The 24082-nt window shown below is 50.8% G+C and overlaps 1 protein-coding gene across 15 annotated transcripts in view; it reads right to left on the bottom strand.

Annotated features, from left to right (window-relative positions):
• The window catches only part of Tns1 (tensin 1), a 213655-nt gene that overhangs the window by 52572 nt on the left and 137001 nt on the right, over positions 1-24082 (bottom strand). For all 15 annotated transcript variants that reach the window (XM_029474293.1, XM_029474288.1, XM_029474282.1 and 12 more), the window contains 6 exons: positions 23490-23602; positions 23099-23159; positions 22927-23002; positions 22243-22372; positions 19489-19554; positions 18359-18475 (listed from right to left, as the gene is read on the bottom strand). In XM_029474293.1, the coding sequence (XP_029330153.1) occupies positions 18359-18475; positions 19489-19554; positions 22243-22372; positions 22927-23002; positions 23099-23159; positions 23490-23602 (563 nt within the window). The remainder of the gene's footprint in view (positions 1-18358; positions 18476-19488; positions 19555-22242; positions 22373-22926; positions 23003-23098; positions 23160-23489; positions 23603-24082) is intronic.

Raw genomic sequence — 24082 nt, forward strand, 5'->3', positions numbered from 1 at the left:
GACAAATGTGAATTTCCCTGGCCAGACTCCTCCTGTCTTGTCCCAAGGAGCAGTTCTGGCACCTGACTCCCCAGCCTGGTGCTATAACCAGAGCCTGGCGCACCCACTCCCCACCCTCGCCTATTTGAGCACCAGATAGTCCAGGCACATTCAGGATGGTAAAAATAGCTACCAAGTCCTCTGCCAGGCCAGGATGCTGCCTGGGCACTCAGAGAGCTCTGGCCAGAGAAAAAGCAGAGTGGCCAATGAAGATGAGGAGAAAGCCACGAAAAATAGTGTTAGGGTCAGCTCTAGGGATCTCACAGTTTCAACTACAAAATAGAAGAGTGCCCCCAAATAATACTTCACACACCGCCTATGGTAGGTTCCTACGGCATTCTCTCTGCCCACCCCAATGGACTCAAGATGAACCATTTCTCAGAGAGGCCGGACAGCTCAGACCCACTGTGCTCTTCCACCCAGCTAACCTTCCACCAAAAGCTGCAGCCGTATCATGTCCCAGAGAGTGCCTCCGGAGGAGACAGCAAGCAAGGTTGGCACAGTGCACTCAGAGGTGGCTCTGCACAGTCGCACACCCTCCTGGGATCAGGTCAGAGAGACTCTAGGCTCCAGGCAGAAAGCCCCCACCCCAGGTCCAGCAGAGACCTACCCAGGAGAAACACATGGACAGCCGCACAGCTGTACTTACTTACCCTTGTGCACAGAGCCGAGAAAGGCTGTGGGAACACTCTGATTTGTCCCCTCTGCTTCAAGTTTAAAGTAATTTCCTGCCCAGCCCGGCAGGCTACAGTTCTCAGGCTGAGTGTCCTCCTCAGGCTCCCTGGGACTGTCAGGGGTGGGAGGAGCCAGTGCTGACTGGCCCTACACACACACACACACACACACACACACACACACACACACTCCCTCCCTCCCTCCCTCCACTCTAGCTCGCTCTCTCCCCCTCTCGGTTCAGGCTCATTCTGGCTTGTAGGAAGCCTGTGGGATCAAGCTCTGTCTGTAATCCCAGCCAGCTGGGTCCCCTGGGTTTCACTTATCATCCTGCAGCTATGCAGCTCTTGAATGACATCACGGTGGCTTCCCCTCCAGCCTGGCCCTGCTCGGCCCTGTTTAGAGTCCCAACCCAGCCCCAACCTCAATCCCAGCTCAACCTGCCCAGCACAGGGGTTTGGCTCCAGTCTCCCAGCCCAGTCTCCAACCAAGGGCAGCTCCAAACTTCAGAAAACAAGGGGAGAGTCAGCCCCCACCTTCACCCCACCCCCATCCCCACCACTCCAGAGCAAAGGGACGAGGGACAAGGGACAAGGGACAGGCAAGGCTACCAGACCTTGGGAGAAAGGAGCATTATGTGAGTGACTGAGATTTCTTTCTCCAAATTTTCCACATTTTTCCCACTCCCAGCAAACGGCAGGCAGAGCAGCCGACAACTCTCCAGTTGCCGCCAGTAAGGTGGAAAGGTTTTTTTTCCCTTCCCCTCTCTTCCCCACCCCTTCTCCCACCACCTCCAAGCAGAGTCTAGGAACCAGGACACCTCCGTCACTTAGAAGAAGAAAATGAAAAGGCTCCATATGTCTCAGAGCAGGCTGGGGTGTCCCTGGACAGAACTCTGGGAGGGGAACACAAGTCCCAACAGCTTTGGCTTCTGGCCCAGCAACCTTGACACAGACTGAGTGAGGCTGCCCAGAAAGCCTGTGGGTGTCTGACGGGAGTGCCTGCAACCGCCTGCAACTGCCTGCATGGCTATTAGTGTCTTTGGTTGCCCTCTGTGGTGGTCGCAAGTGTCAGGACCACTTTTCCGAGGGTCCCACTTTTTCAGGATGCCCACTGTCATCCTCAGCCAACCAGATGTGTGGCCAACCACTCAGCAACACACAGGCAGGTGCCTGGAAGTTCCCAGCACATGCCTGGCTTGCTCTAAAAGGTGAAATCCCAGAGGATGGCCTCAGGACAACAGGTCCTCTATGTTTGTGACTTATTGGGATGACAACTGAAACTTCCAACATAATTCCTAAGCCAGTGGGGACTTAGTTTCTCTTCTGGAAGATTCCTCCTATCCCCTCCTTTGGCCCCTGTTCCTTTGTGACTCTTAGGTCCTTCCATTGCCCAAGGCTGTAGCAACTTTGTATCTGTCCTTGCAGCTGAGGAGGGAGAGCACCTGACTGAGGAAGACCACCTGTCTCTCCAGCTCCCACTGTCCCGAGCCATTACATACTAGCTCACTTCCTGCCTCCAATTGCCATCTGCTCCCTAAGAATATCGAGGAAATATAAAGGGAGGAACAAAAAGCTGTGACTTGAGGCCCAGAAGTAGGTCCCCTGCCCTGCCTTCACTGATGACACGGCTGGGCAAGCAAGGCGGGCAGCCAGTGTCACATGCCAGCGTTTGTTTTTGCAGACTAGAAACCAAACCCAGAGCCTTGGGCATGCTAGGCCACACACTCTCCTCAAGCTATAGCCTTGGTCCTTGGACTTTAACAACTTGTTAAAGATAGGGAGGGGGCTACAAAAAGTACCCCATATCTTGAATTTCCAAATTGGTGGAGACCATAGTCTACAGGGCCTACAGCAAAGGTCCTCTTGTCACCACAGAACCTCCTAGAACTAACCAACAAAGCCCAGGCTCCTGAAAGGGTTAAGGAGCCCCCATCGACATCTCTGTCCCCACCCAGCCACCACCGCAGTAGCCCGATTTGATTTCATCTGCCCATCTGAACACCATCTGTAGTATTTTGTGAATTACTAAAATAAATTTAACTTGAACCAGTTCTGAGCACCAAACCCCATGAGATCACAGACTTCCTATGTGAATTATACACATTTTTCTTTTCCTTTGACTTTTTTTTAAAAAAAAATCTTTTGATAACAGATCTTATGTAGCCCAAGCTGATCTTGAACTCACTAGGTGATGGCCTTGAATTCCTGATCCTCCTGCCTCTGCCTCTGCCTCTGCCTCTGCCTCTGCCTCCTAAGGGCTTGGATGAGAGATGTGCACCACCATACCATGTGCCTGGTTACCTTTTTCTAATATATATATATATATCACAATATACATACTCCTGAAGTCAGTTTATAAAGCATTCTAGCCCATGTACAGTGCCATGGAAACAGTAGGTACAAGAACAAGTGCAAAGCATGGCCCTAACCAAATGGCCTTCAGAAAGCAATAGAAGCCCCCTGAAGAATCCCCTAAATACTGCCTGGATGGACAGCCTTCCCTTGGGAGGCTAACACAGGACTGAAGCAAGTTCAGGCCTACTCTGGGCTATATAGTAAAGTCCTCTATTAAAGAAAAAAAAAGAGCCAGGGGACGGGAACAAGGTAAGGACAGAGGGAGGGAGACCCTGACTTCAGACACCACCTTCAGAACTCTCAATGGCTTGAGAATCTGAATTTTAAAATGCCCTTATGGGCACAGCCAGGTTTGCCCAGTGATGCTCCTCGTGAAATCAAAAGCTTCCTACTATGATCTTACCATCCCCCACGAAAGCCCACCTTATCTCTAAGAAACAGAAACAGGTACTCTTGGCTCCCATTCGCATCATCTCTCAAGTGACTTTATGGTGTTCTTTGAACAAGCCAATGTCCCCCATGAGAGCCCTAGTGGTATCCAGGGTGTGCAATGTCCTCTGAGCCCCCTGGACAGTCCTCCCTCACCAGCTTATCTGTGTCACAGGATCTGCTCCCCAGGGCCCCTTGTCACTCTCAGGAGGAGGGTCTACAGCAGCCCACATGAGAAGTATGCTACCTTGTACAATTTGGAAGCCACACTTTTTAATCACACAGCCTCAGAGTCCACCTAACCCCATTGCCTAGGCCAACCCATCATCTGCTAGGCATGCAGCAAAGACAAGCGTCTCACGGAATGACCCAGCCCCTGGAGAGTGTGATGTCACTGAGGCAGTGAAGCTACTCAGTACAACTCTGCTCTGACCCTGAAGCAGCCAGCATTCCCAGCATTCCCTGCAACCATGCACGAAGCAGCCCTGAGCATGGTAGCTTTATCCATACGCTCTAGATTCTAGAGACAGGAAGATAGACCTAGAGACCTTTGGCTGCCTCCAAGTACCCAGGATTCATCGAGTCCCCAGATTTGCTGCCACTGTGGGCAGCTATCCCAGGCCATTTCCTAGAATTACAGCCCAGGGGACATCCTGAGTTCAGTGGCTGGTCCACCCGATCCCATCCATCCAACTCTGGGAAGCAGAGGTCCCCACAGATGGTTAGAGCCAGAGCCAACATCACCACTCAGCCACTGACTCCCGGAAGGAAGCCACCCCAGCTGCCAGATCCGGGACACATGAACAGGGGGAGGTGGCTGGAGGGTCCTAGAAGCACCTCCCCCCCCACACACACAAGAACCACAAGCTCCTCCAGCTGGTCAAACGCTACAAAGAGGGTGGGACACTAGAGGGCCACACCTCACTAGAGAAGCAGCTTCAGTTTGTAGTCTGATTACTTCATCCTTCCCAGGACAGCCTTGGCCCAGTCTGGATCTGGGGGAGGGAGCTCAGGTTACCATGGCCACAACTTTGATAGGCTAGGTCCCTTCTCACTGTTGTTTCCTGTTGCTGTCCTAACCCTCCCTTCTCTCTAGCCACTGACAGGTGTAGAAGCATCTCCCCAGGCCTGGCTCTTGGCTCTTGTTCAATGTTAATGCCTCTTCTCTTTCTCTCTGTGTGCGCACATGTGTGCGTTTGGGAGCGTGAGCATGTACCTGTGTGCCTGTGAGTGTGTAGAGGTGAGAGGTCAATCTCAGAGGTCTTTCCGCAGGTACTATCTCCCTTTTTCTTTTGAGGCAGTGTCCCTCACCGGCCTGGAATTCACCAAGTAAGTTAAGGAGGAGGGGAGGTCATTGAGCCCCAGGGATCCTTCTATGCCTGCCTCTCCATCACTGGGATTACAAACACCTACGAACCACCCCTGGTTTGCACATGGAAATAGAACTGGGGTCTTCATGCTTATAAGTTGGCTTTGCCAACTAAGCCACCTTCTCAGCCCCTTGACCCTTGTTCTTAAAGGACAAAATGGTTGAGTGTTTTGACTTAGTCTTGGGGTTAGGACTGAAACAGAACATTATCCCCAGGAGAGCTACTTCATAGTCTGTGCGCGAGTGGGGCAGGGGCACATGCAGCACCAGATAAGGTTGTCACCCAGGGAATATGTAGCCAGAAGCATGGTGGGTTATAGCGGGAAGAAATGCCATTGGCATATAGCAGGTAGACCTGAGCTAGACAGAGGGAAGAGAGTACAGGGGGGAGAAGCTGACTTCCCAACAGACTGGACTCCAATTTAGCTGCCTACTGCATGAGCTTGGCTGGTTTAGTTTCCACTGTGGCAAAATACACAGAGGAAAGCTTGGAGCTCTAAAATGTCTTGTTCTAGAGCGAACCCAGGATCATCAAGGAGGCAGCAGGCATAGTCAGAAGGGTGGGGGCAGGAAGAAGCATCCCCCACCCCATGACAGACATGGCAGCAAGGTGCTGAAGGTGCAGGGAGGGAAGGGAAGGAAGGGGGAGAGGGAAGGACACTGAGAAAGAAAGGAGGAGGTCCTGCTGCCTGAGCTGACTGCGCACCAAGGCTGTGTGTGTGTGTGTGTGTGTGTGTGTGTGTGTGTGTGTGTGTGTGTGATAGAAACATACTCTCAGAACGCCCTAGGACCCTACCCCCACATACAGTAGCCCAAAAGACCTGAAGAAGTGCAGCTCAGGGCTACAGAGGTAGGACAGGCTATGGAGAGTCAGCCTTTTGGGGGTCTCCATACCTATTCCAGGAAGGCAGCAGGCAGAGCCAGTCTGGGGATATGTTCCCTGGGAATAGGATAAGATTATGCAGGAGGGGGACTGTCAGCTCCCAGTAGATATATGCATCGGAAAGATAAGGGGTAGAGGGACATCTGTCCGTAGCCCTCCTGCCTCTCCTCACCTCACGGCTCTCAGCACAGACGTGCTCCAGAAGCATCCTCATCCGGGAAGGTGGAGGAGAAGGCAGAGAAGGACAGATGAGTTCGGGGAGCAAAGGAGACTGAATCAATGCCTGTAGCCTGACCAGGTGTCTTTCACTGGCCTCCATAACTGCCAGCCCAATGCAATAGCTAGGCACTAGCTCAAGATGGCCTTGGCCACACGCTCTTTCTGCTCTCCAAGACAAAGAAGCAGCAGAAAGGAGACAGGGAGGCATGCAGACAGGGCTCAGAGGCACCAATGGCATGTGAAGAAGATGGATGAGACCATGTGACATCTCAGAACCACTCACCCATACACCAGTGACTAGGCCAGTATTGAGGTGCGTTGAAGGGGCTCCCTGGGAACTGCATGTACCCCCCAGGAGGGCTATGAGCTTGACGAAAACCGCATAGCACTAACTCTGGGCAGCCCACAGTCACATAAGGACCCAGCTTCATGAGTGGGCCAATCTCAATGCTTCATGCAAAATGACACAGCCTCTTGGCATCCCTGACATACCAGGGGCCCGAGAAGCTGTGTGCCTTCAGAATTAAGCTTTCACTGTAAGGGCTGCAAGTCCACGGGTTTCAGCCCATTAGACAGGGCTGTGTGGAATGGTCCGTGGAGTTCTCTACACAGTAATCCGGGGACTCGGTATACAACCTGTGTGGAGGGATCAGTGTGGACTAGCAGCAGACACAGATGGTTTGTATTCCCTTTTAAACCAGGCAGTTCCCTCCTGTGATGAGTGAACTGACCCACTCCGACCAAGCCCTCCACCCCACAGGGAACCTTCCTGGATGGGAGGCAGCCCCCTGGCCCAGCTCTGGCCCTTCCCGCCCTGGCATCCTACAGGGAGCACCTGTGGGGACGCAGTAGTTCTCAACCTTTGTTCATACAACAGGGGCCCTTGAGGGAGGAAGGGAGAGGAAAGATCTGAGGAAAGCTTTTGCTTTCATATCGAAGTCTGACCTCACTGGCCTGGAGGTGGGGGGTGGCGGGGAACAGAACCGACATCAAAGAATGCTTGCTGCTGGCTTTATGCTTGCTGCTGGCTTTCCCCCCACCCCTCCAAGCAATCAAAGCTACATAGAGCGAAAGCCTCAGACAAGCGTCAGTGACAGCTGTCAAGACGGGAAACTGGGCGGTGAGAAGTGAGGGCTTCCGCTGCAGCCAGCTTTGCCTCTGCTCACCCAACAAGGAGAATCCAGCTGGAGCCAGCAGGGCTGGAGGGCATCCAGCTCTGCCCTGGGAAGAACTATGTCCCTGTGGGAGAAGCTTTGGGTGCAAATAGGTTCAAGAAAAGAGAGAAGTGGGAACAGGGAGTCTGGAGTGGAAGACAGGGCGTCCTCTTTACACGGAAAGCGAATCGTGTCAGGGAACTCTAGAAGTCACCATGTTCCTTCACAGACACTAGCCACAGCCACTCATGACACCCACACAGGTGCACTGAAGGTGGAAAAATTCACTCCAACTTCAAGAAAAGCCATCCTGAAGTTTGGCAATGGAAGTGTATGACTGTAACCCCAGAACTCAGGAAGTAGAAGTAGGTGGATTTCTGCATTCAAGGCCAGTCTGCTCTACAGAGTGAGTTGTAGGATGGTCAGAACAACACAGAAACCCTGTCTACAAGAAAGAAAGAAAGAAAGAAAGAAAGAAAGAAAGAAAGAAAGAAAGAAAGAAAGAAAGAAAGAAAGAAAGAAAGAAAGGAAAAAAGAGAGAGAGAGAAAGAAAGAGGGAAGAAAGAGGAAAATCACCCATTCCTGTTTCTTACCCCCAAACTACAAAAGAGTTCTTCCAGTTATCAGACCTCCATCCTCATCTACAGCTAAAATTCATGCCAACCTCTGCCCTCCTCCCTCTAGCCATCCACCATGCAGTAGAGAGTCCTCCCTCAGCAAGGTGTTATCAGATAGCAATGACATCAGATGGGGAGGTCACAAGCAAGGGTACCAAGGGGTGACTGTGGCTGGCCTTGGTTTGTCCCACCGCACAGTGGGAGATCCTTGGAGGCATGCCCACCCTCAGGAAGATGTTCAGCCAGGTACTAATCGCCTGGGACACCTGTTTCTCCCCTCCTGTTGGTCCTGCCGCAGGCTAAAGGCTCGTTCCTCTGAGGCTATTTTCTGCCCTGGGGCTAGGACATAACCAGTGACTTACAGGAAGTCTGTAAATATGCACCAGCCGAGAGTGGTCCCAAAGGCCAGGCAGAGCAATAAAGAGGCCAATTTGTTTCCATCTGAGAAATGCTGAAACTTAATCCCTGAGTGAGCTGAGCCTGCTGCACTGGCGGCAGCTCCCCACCACAGCAGAATTAGCTACCCCTTCCCCGCCTGACTCCCAAACTGCCCCTCTGACGCTGGAAATGGGAAGGGGCAAGAGAAACAGTAGCTTTGTCCCAGCTTGCCAAAGCTGGCCTTTCCTGCCTGCCAGCCACTGGTCTGCAGTGAGTTGATAGGCGTTCAAACTCAAAGGTGCACAGGACCGTAGGGCAGGGTTCCTCCAGACCTCTGGGCACATGAAGATATGAGGAGAAGTGTTGGGATGGTGAAGAGCGAGCCCAGAACTCAGGCTCCATCCCTCATCTGGCTGTGCAAACACTAGCAGGGAGTCATAACCTCTGTGCTTGAGCTTCCGTCTATGAGGCAGAGGCAAAACGACCTAGCTCTCAGGAAAGTGGGCAGAGGTGAAGGAGGGCTCGGCTTTCTGCAGGATTTCACTTCGGGGGTACTCAGAGGGGTGGGAGCAGACTGCCCTCTGACAGCGAGTATCAATTAGCACAGCCCTTTAAGGAGGCCAATCTGTCACGGCCTGAAACCCTGAGAAAGGTGTCCTGTGAATTGCACAAATAAAGCAGTACGTCCCCAAGACAACCTTTGACAGCATTGTTTTTTTTCTAGAAACAGAAAAGGCAGATTGGAAATAACCTGAAAGATCCGTTACTTGAACAGAGGTTTTAAAGAAAATACTAATGAATAAAACATGGCACATAGGCGTAGTGGAATATTACGCAGCTACAAAAAGGGAGAAGCCTCTTCGTGTGCTATTTGGAAAGATCTTCATCATCTACCATTTGATGGAAAAGTTAGGGAAAAGTCATTATAATCCTCACAATGGTGACCAGACCCTAAGTGACCTGGCCCCATTCGATGGACCTTTCTTTTATCACAGCCTCCTTTTCAGCCACACCGCCCCCCACCTTATGGTTACTAAACATCCTGAGCTCCTGCCCCAGGACCTTTGCCCATGCTATCCCTGCCACTGGAATGTTATATACCTGTGCTATCCCCTCAGTGAGGCCCAGGTTGCTAATCCCTGGATTTAAATTTCTAATCGCCATGCTGACTGCCCACCCCACTCTTTCAAGAGCAGAGTTCAAGTTTCTCTTGTCTCCTAACATACTCAGCTCCCTTCTTACCCTGTGCTTTTAATTCTGATTGTGCGTGCATTTGTGCAGGTTTGTGTGCATGTGTGCACATGTGTGGAGGTTAGAAGCCAATCTCAGATGCTGCCCCTTAGGCTCTGCCTACTTTTTGTTTGTTTGTTTTGTTTTTGAGATTCGTCAAGTAGGCGGAGCTATCTAGCCAGCAAGCCTCAGGGGTCCTCCTCTTTCTGGCCAGCCATGCTGGGATAAGAAGCACACACCACCATCATGCCAGGCATTACATGGGTCCTGGGGATGAAACACAGATCCACGCAAGCCCTTTACCAAGCCATCACCCCACCCACTAATTCCACTAAAAATAGAAACCCTGGGGTCTTGTTTCCTTTACTGTCCTGTCCTTGGCATCTGGAAAACCAAGGGGCTGGCATTCCATAGGCATTCAGCAAACGCCTAGGGAGTGAATGGGGAAATGTACCTGAGGAGCCCAGGTACCAAACACCACAGGTGATCTGGGCTCCCCTCTCCTACATTCAATACAGTGAACTCAAGGCTGGGCCGTGATGGACAGCAAACAGACCCAGCCTGGGAGGGGAACACCCAAGAGATGAGCCAGCCAGGGGATACAGCCTGCATTTGACAGTGTGATCAACACTGGACATGGAGCCAGAGGTCTGCTTCATATGAAGCTGGTGTGGCAAGAAGGTGGCCTGACTCACTTCCGGAAGTATTTTACAAAGCCCCTTGGCTTTGTGATGAACCTCTCTCTAAGACTTAGACTAAGACATTGTCCCAAGTCAGGTGCTTGCTTTCCTTCTCTCCATTTCAAAGATGGAAATACTGAGGCTCAAAGGCTAAGCACCTTGCCCAGGGCCAACAGAAGGCAAGATGCAGAGCGGAGACTAGACCAAAGCAGCCCAAATTCCAACCCCATGTTGCAACCCTCTAGGCCTTGTCTGCCTAGTGACCGGTGCTCCTGAGACTGAGTCCCTCCTTTAACCGGACACTCAGAGGCACTTCCATAGTCTTGGTAGAGTCAGCCTATTGTTGGAGGCCATAAGCTTCACAGGGCTTTGGAGGATCTGGCAGGGAGGGGTGGGGAAAGGAAAGGGAGTCAGTCAGAAGAGATAAATCACCCATGGGCAGCCAGGGAAGTGGAGGGAGGGATGGCATTAGGGAAAGGACTGATCCTCTGCCAGATCTCCATCCCTTGAAACAATTTCCCTATAACAGCCCCCAAACTGTCAGTGGGACAGAAAGCAGGCAAGAAGACTGACCCCAGAGGGTGGGGTTCCGCAGCAGGAAGGGCTGGGCTTTGCAGGCTGAAAGGCCTCTGGGAGGGCCCCAGCATGGAGCAACTCCTTAATAAAGCTGCTGATGGGGAGAAGTGGCCAGGGCAGACCAAGCCAGTCGGCTGTGGAGCTGTTCACCAGCAAGCCAGAGGCCAGACCCTGTGCACCAGCCTCAAGTGTCAGCCCAGGCAAACATTCAGGACAGGGAGAGCAAGGCCAGGCATCCCCAAAGCAGGGAGGAGGGACACCCCAGTACTGAGAAGCCTACTCCAGAATCCAGAATTAACACTCTCCCCACTGAGGGCTGGATTCTAAGGCAGACTGAAGCCCCTTCTAGAGGTCAACAACCACTAGAGACAGGTCATAACAACTGCCACTGCCCAGGGAAATGTGAGGGCCCAGAGGCGTATCCGTGGGCATGATCCCAGGATCTGTAAGTGCCGTTGGCCTGCTAGACAGAGCCTACCCATCAAGAGGTCACAGCTTGCTCTACTACAGCACCATCAGACACTCTCCTAAAAAGGGGGGCCTCTCAAAAACTGAAATCACAAGGCAGAAAGTATCTTCAACATCAGGGAGGCAATGAGCATTCTCGAGGTAGCTGAGAAACTTATGTGACACCCCCATCCCCACATCCCTAAGTGTCCCCAAACTTGGCTTTATAAACCCCAGGTCTAACCTAGTACCTACCACTTATAGTAAGTGACTGATTAAGAAGTAGGGGAAAAGATGGGGGAAAAGGGGAAGGGAGGGAGAGAGGGAAGGAGGGACGTCAGGACTGATGGAGGACAAAAGGAAGGATGGAGGAGGGGAGGATGGATGGAAGAAAGGATGGGGCATAGGAAGGTGAGTAAGGGGAGGGTAAAGGAATGGCAGGAGGGAGGAAAGAGAGGATGAAAGGGAGGGAGGCTAGATAGACAGCATATTTGATGGGTCAGAAAAGCTTGTGATCAATGAGAACTTAAATTCCATTTCTTAGCTCTGACTGGAGATGGTACCCTGGGCCAGGGCTGGCTAACCTGCATCCATTCATCTCCAGGTCTGACAGGAGAGGAAGAGGAGCAGGGTCTGAGGGGACAGAGCACATGTTCCTTGTCCCCAGCCTCTATCTGGGCACTGGGCTGCTGGCAGCGGGCTTGGCACTGCTCAGAGTATGGCTCCAGCCTTCCACCTCCACCCGATGGCAGAGATTGGGAGACCAAAGACTCATTCAGCAGCAAAGGGATCGGCTTACCCCATGCTCCGGACACAGGCTGCTGCCCAAGCCTGCCAGCAGCAGTGCAGGGCAGGCCAGCGGAGGGACCAAGGGCATTAGGACAGGACAGTCCCCAGCCTTCAGGGAGCAATGCTAGGCAGGTGGCTGGCAGGTGTCGGGGCGTGGGGGTTGTGTCCTCTACCAACAAGGTCACACCAAACTTGTATTTGAATCCACAGATTGATCCGGCATATTGGAGAAGATTCCTCATTTGAGGGATTGGAAGAGGAGCAGCAGCCAATTCATCAATATGCATGTCAATGTCACTACAGATATCCCCCAGTGAGACAGAGTCCTAGCACCTCAGTGTCTCTCTGCCCAAGGGGCCAGGAGGGCAAAGCCAGTCTCTCCGCTATGGCTGACCAGAAGAAGTCTTACCAGATGGCTCACTCAAACCATCCCACAGGATGTGACATATCAAGAACAGAGGCTTCCATCAACAGCTTTTCATTCCCTCCTTCTTCTCCCACCTATCTTAAAGTCACAGCCCAGAAGAGCTGACTTCTTCAATACCCAGTGACAATTTCTTAGCAAAATCCAGCTTGAGAGCCCAGCCTTGTGGTGCAGCACTCAGGAGGCTAAGGCAGGACATCTCAGTCTCAACACTAACCTGGGTATCATGTTTAAATCTGGAACGCCTCCACATACTTGTGTCTTAAATGTTTGGCCCCCTGCTTGTGGATGATTTTGAAGGCTTTTAGGAGCAGGACATGTCTGGGGAACCGCCTGCTAGAGGTTGGCTTTTGAAAGTGATGCCACCCCTTGATCCAGTGGTCTCAGCCTTTGGATGGGTCCTCTCCCACACCACACCTCCCCCATTCCTGCTGCTATGGAAGAGCTGTCTCTTACTGCCACACCATCTCTATCATGATGGGCTGAAGTACCTTTAAATCCATGAGCCCAAACCCCTTCCCTCTATAAGATTCTTCTGTTGAGTATATTAGATACACACACAGACACACACACGAGGAGCAGATGGGGAGAGGCACATAACAGCTAATACGCTGGACCCCACAATAAGTGTGAGGTTAGCCTGGGCAACATGATCAGTGTCAGGATAACCTGAGATGCCTATAAGGACCTTCACTCAAAAACAACAAACAAAATCAGCCCCTTAAGGCTGAACCCCAGGTGTTCAACACACATCCTTGAAAAACACAGGCAGACCCTGTGTTTTCTGGGGTCATCTGAAATCTGCCTCTCACACTCTAACAGGCATGTCCTGCATCTCAGGGAGAAGTTTCAGGAAGCCAAGAATTGCAGATGCCTTGACAGAGTGCCCAGGGCCCCATTCCCAAGGTGCACATCTCTCCCTCTGTTGCACTGTGGCAGCTCAGAAGACCTCCTACTCCCCAGCTTCCCCACTCCTATGCCTGGGGTGGGGAGTAGGGCCACCATCAAGGGTCTTCTGTCATCTGACTTGTGCCCTAGGGTTGAAGGAAAGTGGGACCCAAGCACCGGGAGCCCGTCTCTTCCTGAGAGATGAGGAAACCTTGCCTTTCTGTGTAATAAACCTTGCAACCCACACATCCCTAGGGGCTTCAGAGCAGAACACAGAGGATACAAGAACATCATAGAGACGTAGTTTCTTCCTCTCTGTAGTGCTGCTCCAAGCTGGATGGACAGGGGCTGCTGGTGGGCAGGTCTGGTGGCCCGCACCGGCCACCTGAGTCTCAGCCGCTGAAGCCAGACTTGCCAAAGGTCTTCTATGGTACAAGGCTGAAATAGCCTGGGCTGCCTCAGATTCTATCCTAGGGGATCTCCTGAGAGTCAGGACCCTAGTGGGAGGAACTGGAGGGAGGAAAGAGCTTGGCCTCCCACCAGGAGGGAGTGGGAGCAGCATGTGGGCTTCAGCCAGAGACTCTACAAGCCAGAGAGGTTTCCAGACCTGATGACAAGGAACTCAAGAGTCACAAATCCACAGACCTCCGATTCTAATGGTTATTTGCCCAACTTCTCAGTGGTAGCAGGCAAGCAAGTTCTAGAATGTTCATACACGTTCATAAATGTTCTTCTCTTCCCACCTTGAAATGTTCAAGTTAGGACTAGTAAACTTTCTATGTTCTGTAAGCACAAATACACACACACAAACACATGCATGTGTACACATGCATACCAAACACATACAACCCGCCACAGGCACACATGTGTGTAAATGCAGCACAGTGATGACCAGAAGAGGAGCCAACTCCAATGTGAAGTCTGAATTTACCAGCGCTTTAGGGATTCCATCGTGCCAGAGTAACCAGAGATAAGACAGGACTAGCCTTATCGTCATGGTGTCAGAGAAGTGCAGAGAAGAGCAAAAGGGCAGAGGTGAACAAAACCAAGTGGCTTTATGATCACTTCCTACATGGTCCAGGTAGTCAAGATAGTGCTCAGTCAATGATATCTGGGGGAAGGAGGGTTAACCAAAAGTACCCAGCACCCAGAACTGTGCTATCACTCTGTCACCACCACCACCACCATCATCACCAGTAGCAGCAGCAGCACCATCATCATGGCTGGTTTAGAGCTGGAAGCCCCTTTAGGAATCCAGCCCCCTTAACTCATTGATAAGGAATCTGAATCTGAATCGATAAGGAAGCTGGGGAAGAGTAACTCTCCTGATGTTGGAAGCAAGTGTCCTGAGTCTCAAAAGAGTCTCAGAGCCCAGATGTAGATGATTCCCAAAGAGTAGAGGGAAAGGGGACAAGGACCTCTGAGGAGGGCAGGACTCATAAAACCCCATCTTTTGTCTTATCCACTCCACCACGGTCACCACAGACCCATGGTCACCACTAACCCAGAGTCCTGCCAGCACAGCACTTAGCAAACGCTGAACTTCTGGCATTGACCCTCACTGACTCTGAACACCACCTCTAGGTGGAAGGTCCTGTTATGGTACAGTTTTTTTTACAGACATGGTCTCAGAAGAGGCACAGTGGCTTCACCAAGGATCACAGGTTTACACATGAGCTCACAAACAAAGCACTTGACTCTTAGATTCCACACTGGGGCTCTACAGTACAGAGCGGTCTGTTTTACCTGTCCTCAAGTTTTCTGTCTTCTGTGCATGCATAATCCAGCCCCCTTTGGAGCTAGATAGCTAGACATAGACCTTGGTTTCTTTTAGCCAATGAAATGTGAGCAGAAAGAACAGGTCAGTTCCTGGCAGGAGTCTAGTACACATCAGAGTCCTCTTCCTGTGGTGGCAGCGATGAGAGACACTTCTAGATGGAACCACCTTTACCAGGAAAACTGTAAGGAACAGAGGCCTCATCTCATCCTCAATACACAGACACCTTGAGCAGGAAGTATACTTGGCTGGAGGAAGCCATGTGAATGGGGCTGTTTGTTACTGCAGCATCTGTTGGCCTGTGCTGACTGATACAACCACTCTGCCTTTTCTTTACGCTGGAGCTCAAGAGTTGAGAAGTTAGGATCATCTCAACCTCTCATAAGCCCCAAAGGAAACACTGTTTGAGCTCAAAATGAGAAGACACGCCTATATCCTATTTCTATAGAGACTAAAACTGAAGAGCCACAGGAAGGGGTCACCAGGGATGCCCAGGACCCAAATCTCAGGCCTCCTAGACCAGATCTTCCTCTCCATCTCTCTGTGTCATACCTCTGCATTTCTCTTCTCACTTGCTGCCTGTTTGTAGTATCTTCCCCTACCCTACCCCCCATCTCTCTCCCCCCAAAAAAAGAAGTCAGTCCTTGGACAACCTTACCTCCATAGTCACCCAGACCAGAGACTCCTGGCTGTAGATAAGGGACTCCTCTTAGCTGAGACAGAAGAACTGAAGAGGGTTAGAACTCTCCCTTAAGAAAATATATGGTCTCCCCAGAGCCCAGAAAACCAAGAAAGCTTGGACATCAGACCAAACCCCTGGCCACCCGCCCTGGCTCATCTGGGAACCTCACACAAACAAAATCCAGAAGCAATGGATACCAGCATCTTTGCCATCCTCACTAGGCCTGGGATGAACTTTCTTCTGCCATCACCCTGGTGTCCAGTCTGAGAATCTGCTTCCATGCTCCCACTTAGCCAGCATCAGCCCTGGCTCCCTAATCTTTACTCCCAACAAGTTGATGACCAAGGAGTCAGAGGACATCAAGCAGAGAGCACCAGTGCAAATTGGCTTCCTGGCTCCTCAGAAACAGAGGAGCCATCCCCACCCTGTTACTGAAACTTGTTACAGAGAGTGGTGTGTTGGAACCCTCTGGAAGAATTTGGACACTGCTCTGTGCAGCATAGGCAAAAACAAAGCCCTGTCCCCACCCTAAGGGGTGCTGGGACCAGGGCATGGGGGTTCAGAACTCAAGCCAAGGAACTAATGGGACTCCTGGAGGCTCACACAGTGGTGTCAGCCAAGGCCAAGCTGGCAGCCTCCACACCAACCCTGAGAGAGGTGTGGGCAGATTTGAGGAGGAGGGAAGCAGGGACCAGATAACTCTCCACCACAACCCAGGAGACCCAGGACCCTCACTTCTCCCCAGTCAGAAACCCAGGGCTGAGCCATCCTTCCCCTCTGGGTCACAGGCTGCGGGGCATGGTAGCTACGTGAAGAAAGAGTTGGCTAAAGCAAAAGAAAACCACTAAGGCAGGTCCTACTCTATTATGTTTACGATTCCACATGAGAGGACTAAGGGATACAAGCATACAGAGAGAGACATGTGCAGATAGACGTACAGCAATGGCAGACAGAGCCTATTTTCAATATGGGCTCCCATCTCTTTCCTCTGTTCCTTCACTGTCTCGTGCTCCCAGAGTAGGCGCAGATAAACCACACTCTCCCACAACTAAGGGGATAAGAGGTCCCCGCTTCCCTCTTGACCATTAGCCACAAAAAAAGGCATCTTTCTTCCTCTGGGCCTCAGCCAGGGGCAGCCCTGGGGTCTCTAGGCCCAGGGGGAATGCAGTCCAGGGGCAGGCAGCAAGGAGCACACAGTCAGAGTGCAGAATAGCTATTCCCTGGCAACCATCCCAGCCTCAGCTCAGTCAGGCCAGGCAAGGAAAGGGACAGCAGAGTCCTGATCTGCCCCTCTATGGGCAGAGGGCCAGCTTTTCTGTCTGCAAATAGGAGCCCCTCTGTCCTGATAGGACCAGCTGACCTTTTAACTGGCCTAAGGTCCTGCCAGCTCCATCTCTTTACTAGGGAATTAGATCATGGGATGAGGGCTGCAGAGCCAGCCATGACATTCCCTTGTCTGTCCTGCCTGTCCTCTGAATCCACCTGCTACCCCAGGTTTCCCTGTTCAGACCCTGGCCCTCTGTTCTCCTTCTTTCCCTCAGGCTCACACCATCCATTCCTTCTGGTCCTTAATTATTCTACCTTTGATTCTCTTGGCACTTCAGAGCTCATGAAATATTTTTTAACATTTATCACTGCATTGCATCTGCACCAGGGAGATGGTGAGGCATTAAAAATGCCTTCAAATTGCCAAGTGTTCTTGTTAAAAATGCAAACTTCCCCAAAATGAGAAATGATGAGGCTGGCAGCAGCTTCCGAAACGATTGATTCCATCCTCAATTCTACCCCAGGCCCAGGCCACTCCACCACTCAGAAGATGGGAACTGGGGGTGTGGGGTGGCCACAGTGGGAGATGAAGGCTCCCTGAGAGAATACAAGGGCAAACCACCAAACCTGTGGTGTTGCACATATATTCCCTTCATGGAACCTCTGAATTCTAATCTTCCTTCCCTCCTCCAGCCTCTCTGATAGCTACTGATGTCTGTAGCATGGCTTTCTGGATAGAGCAGTACTGAGTAGGCTGCCTGGACGAGGATGACAGGGGACATCAATACAGAGGTAAACAAGTGAGAGTCCCAGGCTACGTTTTTCCTCCCCAGTTCAACTCCATCGACAAAGGAAGCTTTGGTGGGGAAAGGGGTTTGGCACTGGTGTCCTTAAGAAGGCACAGCCTGGGTCTGAGGAGGAAGTCCTAATCTTGCCTTTCAGAAGATCTCAGTTGCCCCAATTTTAAAAACAGATACAGGGGACCCTCTAACGTTCTGCCATCTTGTAGATGAATCAGAAAGCAAACCTAGGGCCAGAGCCAAGGGGCCATCGCAAGGTCACTTAGCTTCATGTGCTGTCTAGCAAACTCTTTTCACAGGCTCCACCCCTCGTCCCTCCAAACAAACAAATGGACTAATGGACTGCCACAGACTATGGAATATGTTGGTGTTTGCAGCCACGTGTCTACTCTGTGGCTTTTTTTTTTTAACATCTTGAAACCCCACACTGAGTTCTAGATGCTTTTGCTGGATCTCCATGCAAGCTCTTAGACCCCAAATACTGCTTCTATGTATCCATGCTCTGACCTCTAGGAACACAGAGAGCGGCCTGGAGTTACCCAAGGGCAGGTTCCAAAGAGACGGAACAAGGACTGACAGCTACACTTAAAGCCACCTCCTCTATGGGTACTCCAGAGAACTAAGGTTACACAGGCCAGGGCTGGCCAGTTCATCAAGAGCCTGGCAGCCAAGGGTCACCTACCTTCCATGCCATCCTCACGATGCCCACTAAAGTTGTCATAGGAGTCCCAGCGGATGAGGGGGTCGGAAGTGTTATAGTCTACAGATACACTGGGCCCATTCTCCAGGTGTTCCATGCCTATGGGGAACCAGCAGGAGACAGGAAGAGATTAGCATGTAGTAAAACAAAAGGCTAGAGCGCTCCAGTGGGTCATCTCTGAGGTACCCGCTTGTTTTCTTGGATGTCTAGGGTGGGACAATAACTTGGGTTGCCTGCAGACCCTGGACGTCCCAGACTAGGTCAGAAGGGTAAATCAGGACAAGGTACTGAAAAGGGAGACACACCACACACCACACACCACACACACACACACAAGAAAGCAAGCACCCACCCATGTACTGCCCTGGGGCAGGAGCAAGGGTCTACCCTGGAGACTGGAGAAGGGAGAAGGGGCAGGCTTATCCTGAACAACCCATAGGTGGGGACAGCAGGGAAATTACAACTGTGACTTTGAAAAGACACAGACTGGAAAGGTCATCCCAGGCCTGCCCCTGTCCCCTACTTTAGACATGCATTTGTAAGAACAGGCCAGTTCTCTTTTACATCCTCAGAGTCAGCACAGAAGCTAGTCAGGCCATTCAAGGTAGCCTATTTTCCTTGCTTGGCAGTCCTTTCTTTAGTCTACCCAGAGTTCCTTTGCCTGTAACCTAACTTCATCTCCTCCCATTCTGTTCTCAAATAAGATGAAGAGCAATTGGACTCTGTATTTAGAGTCTAGAAGAAGACAGCCTGTTTATTATTAAACTGGCCTTCAGGTTGAGCCACTTCAGTTCATAAATACCCACAATCCACCCAGCACCCCTGAATGTTCTCTGGGGGTGTCTTCCATCTGCCAAGGCCCTCAGTTTCTGACTATAACAAGATGGTGACCTAAAGGGACCAGAACAGTTTAGTCACCTTGGCGCCTCACTGTCTGCATTTATTCTTGTTATATAGAAAGTAAGGCGCTGGGTCAGGTGTAGCTGGGAACTTTACCTTGGCCTGCTCTAAATCACAAGGAACATCATGTTTATAGAGGGACCGTGTGCAGATGCTGAGAGTGATACAGGGACAGGTGAAGGTGCAGGGGAGGGATGGCAACTGGTCTATACCTTGAATTTTCTCTGGTCCATAGGAAAAGACAAACTCCACTTTGCCATAATCAGGAAATCGATCATCTGAAATGAAAAGGAAAACAGAAAATGGGCCACAGACTCCCAAAGAGAAAAGAATTCAGTCACACATGCATACATGGTTAATAATACAATGACATGTCTACATTTGCCTTTTTCACAGAGGAAACTGTACATGCAAAGTGAAAAAAATATTTTGAGATAGCCTCTCATGTAGCCCAGGCTAGCCCCGAACTCACTATGTAGTTAAGGACTGACTTCAACCTCCTGCCCTCCTTCTGCCTCCATCCCATGAGTATTGAAATTATGGAGATCAGACTTGGGGCTTCCCTCAGACACCATGCTGGCTAGTTTTATGTCAACTTGACACAAGCTAGAGTCACTGGAGAAGAGGAAGCTTCAACTGAGAAAATACCTCCGTAAGACTGAACTGTAAGTAAGCCGGGAGGGAATTTTCTTAATTAGTGATTGATGGAGGAGAACCCAGCCCATTGTGGGTGGTGCCATCTCTGGGCTGGTGGTCCTGAAAAGGCAGGCTGAGAGAGCCATGAGGAACAAGCCAGTAAGCAGCACCCTCTATGGCCTCTGCAGCATCTCCTGCCACCAGGTTCTTGCCCTGCTTGAGTTCCTGTCTTGACTTTCTTTGATGATGAACTGATGATGATAAGCTGAACCAGCCCTTTCCTCCCCAGCTTGCCTCCAGCTCTGTGGTGGTTTGAATATTCCTGGCCCGGAGAGTGGCACTACTAGGAGGTGTGGTGGTGTTGGAGGAAGAGTGTCACTTTGCGGGTGAGCTTGGAGACCTTCCTCCTAGATGCCTAGAAGATAGTCTCCTGGAGGCCTTCCGATCAAGATGTAGACTCTCAGCTCCTCCAGCGACATGCCTGCCTGGATGCTGCCATGTTCCTGCCTTGCTGATAATGTACTGACCATCTAAATCTGTAAGCCAGCCCCAATTAAATGTTCTCTATAAGAGTTGCCAGGGTTATGGAGTCTGTTCACAACAATAAAAACCTTAACTAAGGCAAGCCCCAAGTTGGCCATGGTGTTTTATCACGTTAATAGTAACCCTAACTAGGACAGATATTGGCAAGGCTTCCGTTTGTGGGTCTGGTGATTCTCGATGGTTCGCCAGACTAGCACCATGCAAGAGGAAACTGGAAACACCCACCCCCATTTCATTCTCTCTGTCTCTCCTCAACCTCCTTTTGATTTTGTCAACTCCACCTTCATCTCCCCCTCAAGACTGATTATAATCTGTCCTGAAACTCACGAGGCCTTCCATGTCAGTCCTCCTGGCTTGGATGCAAAGAGTTCTCACAGAACAACCTTTTTACCACGTGTCAGAGTACACAGGAGGGCCATCCCTCCTCTGAACTGGCTCCTCCATGCACTCTGCCTGGGCCTCAGCTGGCTTACATGACCAACCACCCCTTGTAGGAAGAGATTCCAACAAAGATCACATCTATTCTGTGGGACATCATCATGCTATGCATATATTCATCTCTATGAACGCCAGTTCACTCTTGTTTATGTCTTGAGAAACCATGGACTCTCAAGGGTGGGGTTTAACTGTTTTCTCTTTGTATCTCCAGGATCTAGAACATGTCTACCATGTTTTAACACACAAATGATGCTTGGTGGATGGGTGGCTAGGTGAGTGAGTATGCTAATGGGTGGATGGTGAATGTATGTGTGGACAATGTATGCATGCATTAGCAGGTGAGTGTGTGGATGGATGGATGGATGGATGGATGGATGGATGGATGGATGGGTAGATGATGGATGGATGATAGATGAATGAATAGATGAATGACAGACAGATGGATGAAAAGGCAGACAGACCAATGTGTAGATAACAGAACAAATATGCAAGTGGATGGATGAAAGGTGGATGGATGAATGGTGTGTTAATAGGTAAATAAAGGAATGAATGTACAAGTGGATGCAAGCATGAATCTGTGTGTGTGTCTGTGTGTGTGTGTGTCTGTCTGTCTGTATGAGTGTGTGTGTGTCTGTCTGTTTGTGTCTGTGTGTGTATGTCTGTGTGTATCTGTCTGTGTGTGTATGTCTGTGTGTATCTGTCTGTGTGTGTCTGTCTGTGTGTGTCTGTCTGTGTGTGTCTGTCTGTGTGTGTCTGTGTGTGTATTCCAGACCTGAAGATGATTTAGACAGAGCCTTAAGTGGGTAGAAGACTCCAGCCTCCCCTAACCAAATTTCTTCCTCCTTATTGCCACCATCCCTTCATACATGCACCCCTCTGCGGGATCCTTGTTTCCAGCCTCAGCTGGCCCCACAAGACATTTTCACATTATCACGACAGAAACTACATCATGTTTCTCTTTGATTCCAGCACTTAATACTGATCCCAATATTAAGACACCTGGGAATACTAGAAAACTGACTCCCGGTGGTTACAGGGGACAAGGCAGATAGAAAAAGAAAGACAATATGGAGCAAGCAATAGAGAAAGGTGGGAGGCACAAACATCCCAGAGGTCCTGGGTGCAGGGAACCAGAAAGGAACTGGGCTTGGTCTCGTTCCTAGGCCACCCCAACCTAAGTCCTGACTGGTCCCATTCTCCTTCAGTCCCCTCACACTGTCACCCCTGAGACTGGACAGACCACATGGTTCAGAGAAGATGGTTCCTGCATCTGCGACACCATCTCACACTGGGCTCCTCTCCTGCTACAAGAAGAGGCAACCCCATCCTGCCCCCATCAGGGAGCCCACCTTTGAAGGCTTCATCCAGATCTTCCTTCCCAAAAACAACCCCCAAGTCATGGATGGCACAGGTGTGGAACTGCACTCGGAAGATGACGTCTCGAGCCGGGCTCCGGAACTTCTTGTGATAACACTTCAGCTGGATGAGAAGGGGGAAAAGGGGGGAAAGTCAAGTCTCAGAGAGCCTCCTGATTGGCTTCATCAGCTGAGTCCCAAGTCTCACCCCAAACCCACAAGAGAGAGGTCAGCAATACCAAAAAAGACCTCAGAGCTCTTTGGGAGACTTCTAGAACAGAAGAGAAGGGGAACAGTCTGGCGTTGTGGGGAATAATACACTCCCAGTGTTCCCCGAATAGAGGTGGGCATTCAAAAAGGCAATGTGCCTTAAACTATGGCAAGCAGGATTGGCATTAGGACTCGGAGTGTCTTTGTCACTAGTCTAGAGCTAGAAGGTCACAGTTCACACTGAGTGGCAGTTCCCTGAAGATGTCCCAGAGCAAAAGATGAAGCTAGGGAAAGAATATTCTCTCCAAGGGAAGAAGTTGGATCATGATGATGTGTGTCTGGGAGGGATACAGGAACCCACAGTTCTAAACTCAAACTTGCAGGGGAACAGTCGAATGTCCCATGTCCCCAGGGTAGGTCAGGAACAGGACAAGAGAAGGGATACTTGAGAAGGAGGGTAGAGCTCACCAAGATGTCTCCCTTCAAGAGCAGCCCTGGTTCAATGGTGATACAGATGCTGGCCTGGCTGTCTCCAGGGATGTTGCTGAGGGAGAGAGGTAACGAGGGAGCTCTGCTGAGGAAACAGCCTCAGCTCTCCCTTCCTCCTGACCCACCCCATCCTCCTTCACAGACCACTTACTAAATGCCAGATGTGTACACAGGTTGCATGGCTTGGTAGATGCGGAGAAAGGGCCGGCACCCTGTCAGAGAAGGGGAGGGGAGTGTGAGGTTAGAACCAGAAATGGTTGGAGGGAGGAGGGACAAAGAAGGAAAGGAGGGAAAAAGAAATAAAAAGAAGGAAACATGAACATAAAGGAAGCCTAACTTCCCTTCTCAGTCATTTTAAATAGGCAAAACATCCACTCCTCCAGTGTCTTCTGCCACCAGGCATGACCAGGTGTCAACCTGACATTGCAGAGTAGGGTTGAGCTCACTAAGCTCTGCTGAGAGCCCCACACAAGCCCAGATGACTCTACAGCTTACCACCCAAGAAGGAAATAGAGGCTGGAGGGAAGGGATGGGGCAGGTACCTCCTTTAGACTCAAAGTTGGGGATGCCGTGCATGATCACATGATGCAGAAACAAAGGCTTGTTGTTCATTTTGATGGAGCCAGAGAGTAGGCCACTGAAGTAGTGCACATATCTGCGCAGGAATAAGGTGTCATTAGTGAAGGGACTGTGTAGTCCCTTCCAGCCATCCACTCACCCACCCAGCCATCCACCCAGCCATCTACCCAGCCACCCGCTCAACTATGTATCCACCCACCCACCAGCCTTTCCACACATCCATCTACCTACCTATCCCCTTACCCACTCATCCGCCCATCCTCCGCCCACCCATCCACTCAACCACCCACTCACATATCCATTCACCCAGTCACCCACCCATCCTCCCCATCCATCCATCCATCCATCCATCCATCCATCCATCCACCCACATATTTATCTACCCCTCTATACATTCATTATTTATCCATTCTTTAAGAACACCACCGTAGGCTACCATCTACCCCCATACACATGACACATGCACCCACCCAGATGCCACATGATAGTTGAGTTTTCCCAGCCAGAGCATGCCTCCAAACTTGCTGAGCCCCAGGATGGAAAAAAAAAAAAAAAA

This window comes from Mus caroli, chromosome 1, assembly GCF_900094665.2.
Source record: "Mus caroli chromosome 1, CAROLI_EIJ_v1.1, whole genome shotgun sequence".
NCBI classification, from domain to species: Eukaryota; Metazoa; Chordata; class Mammalia; order Rodentia; family Muridae; genus Mus; species Mus caroli.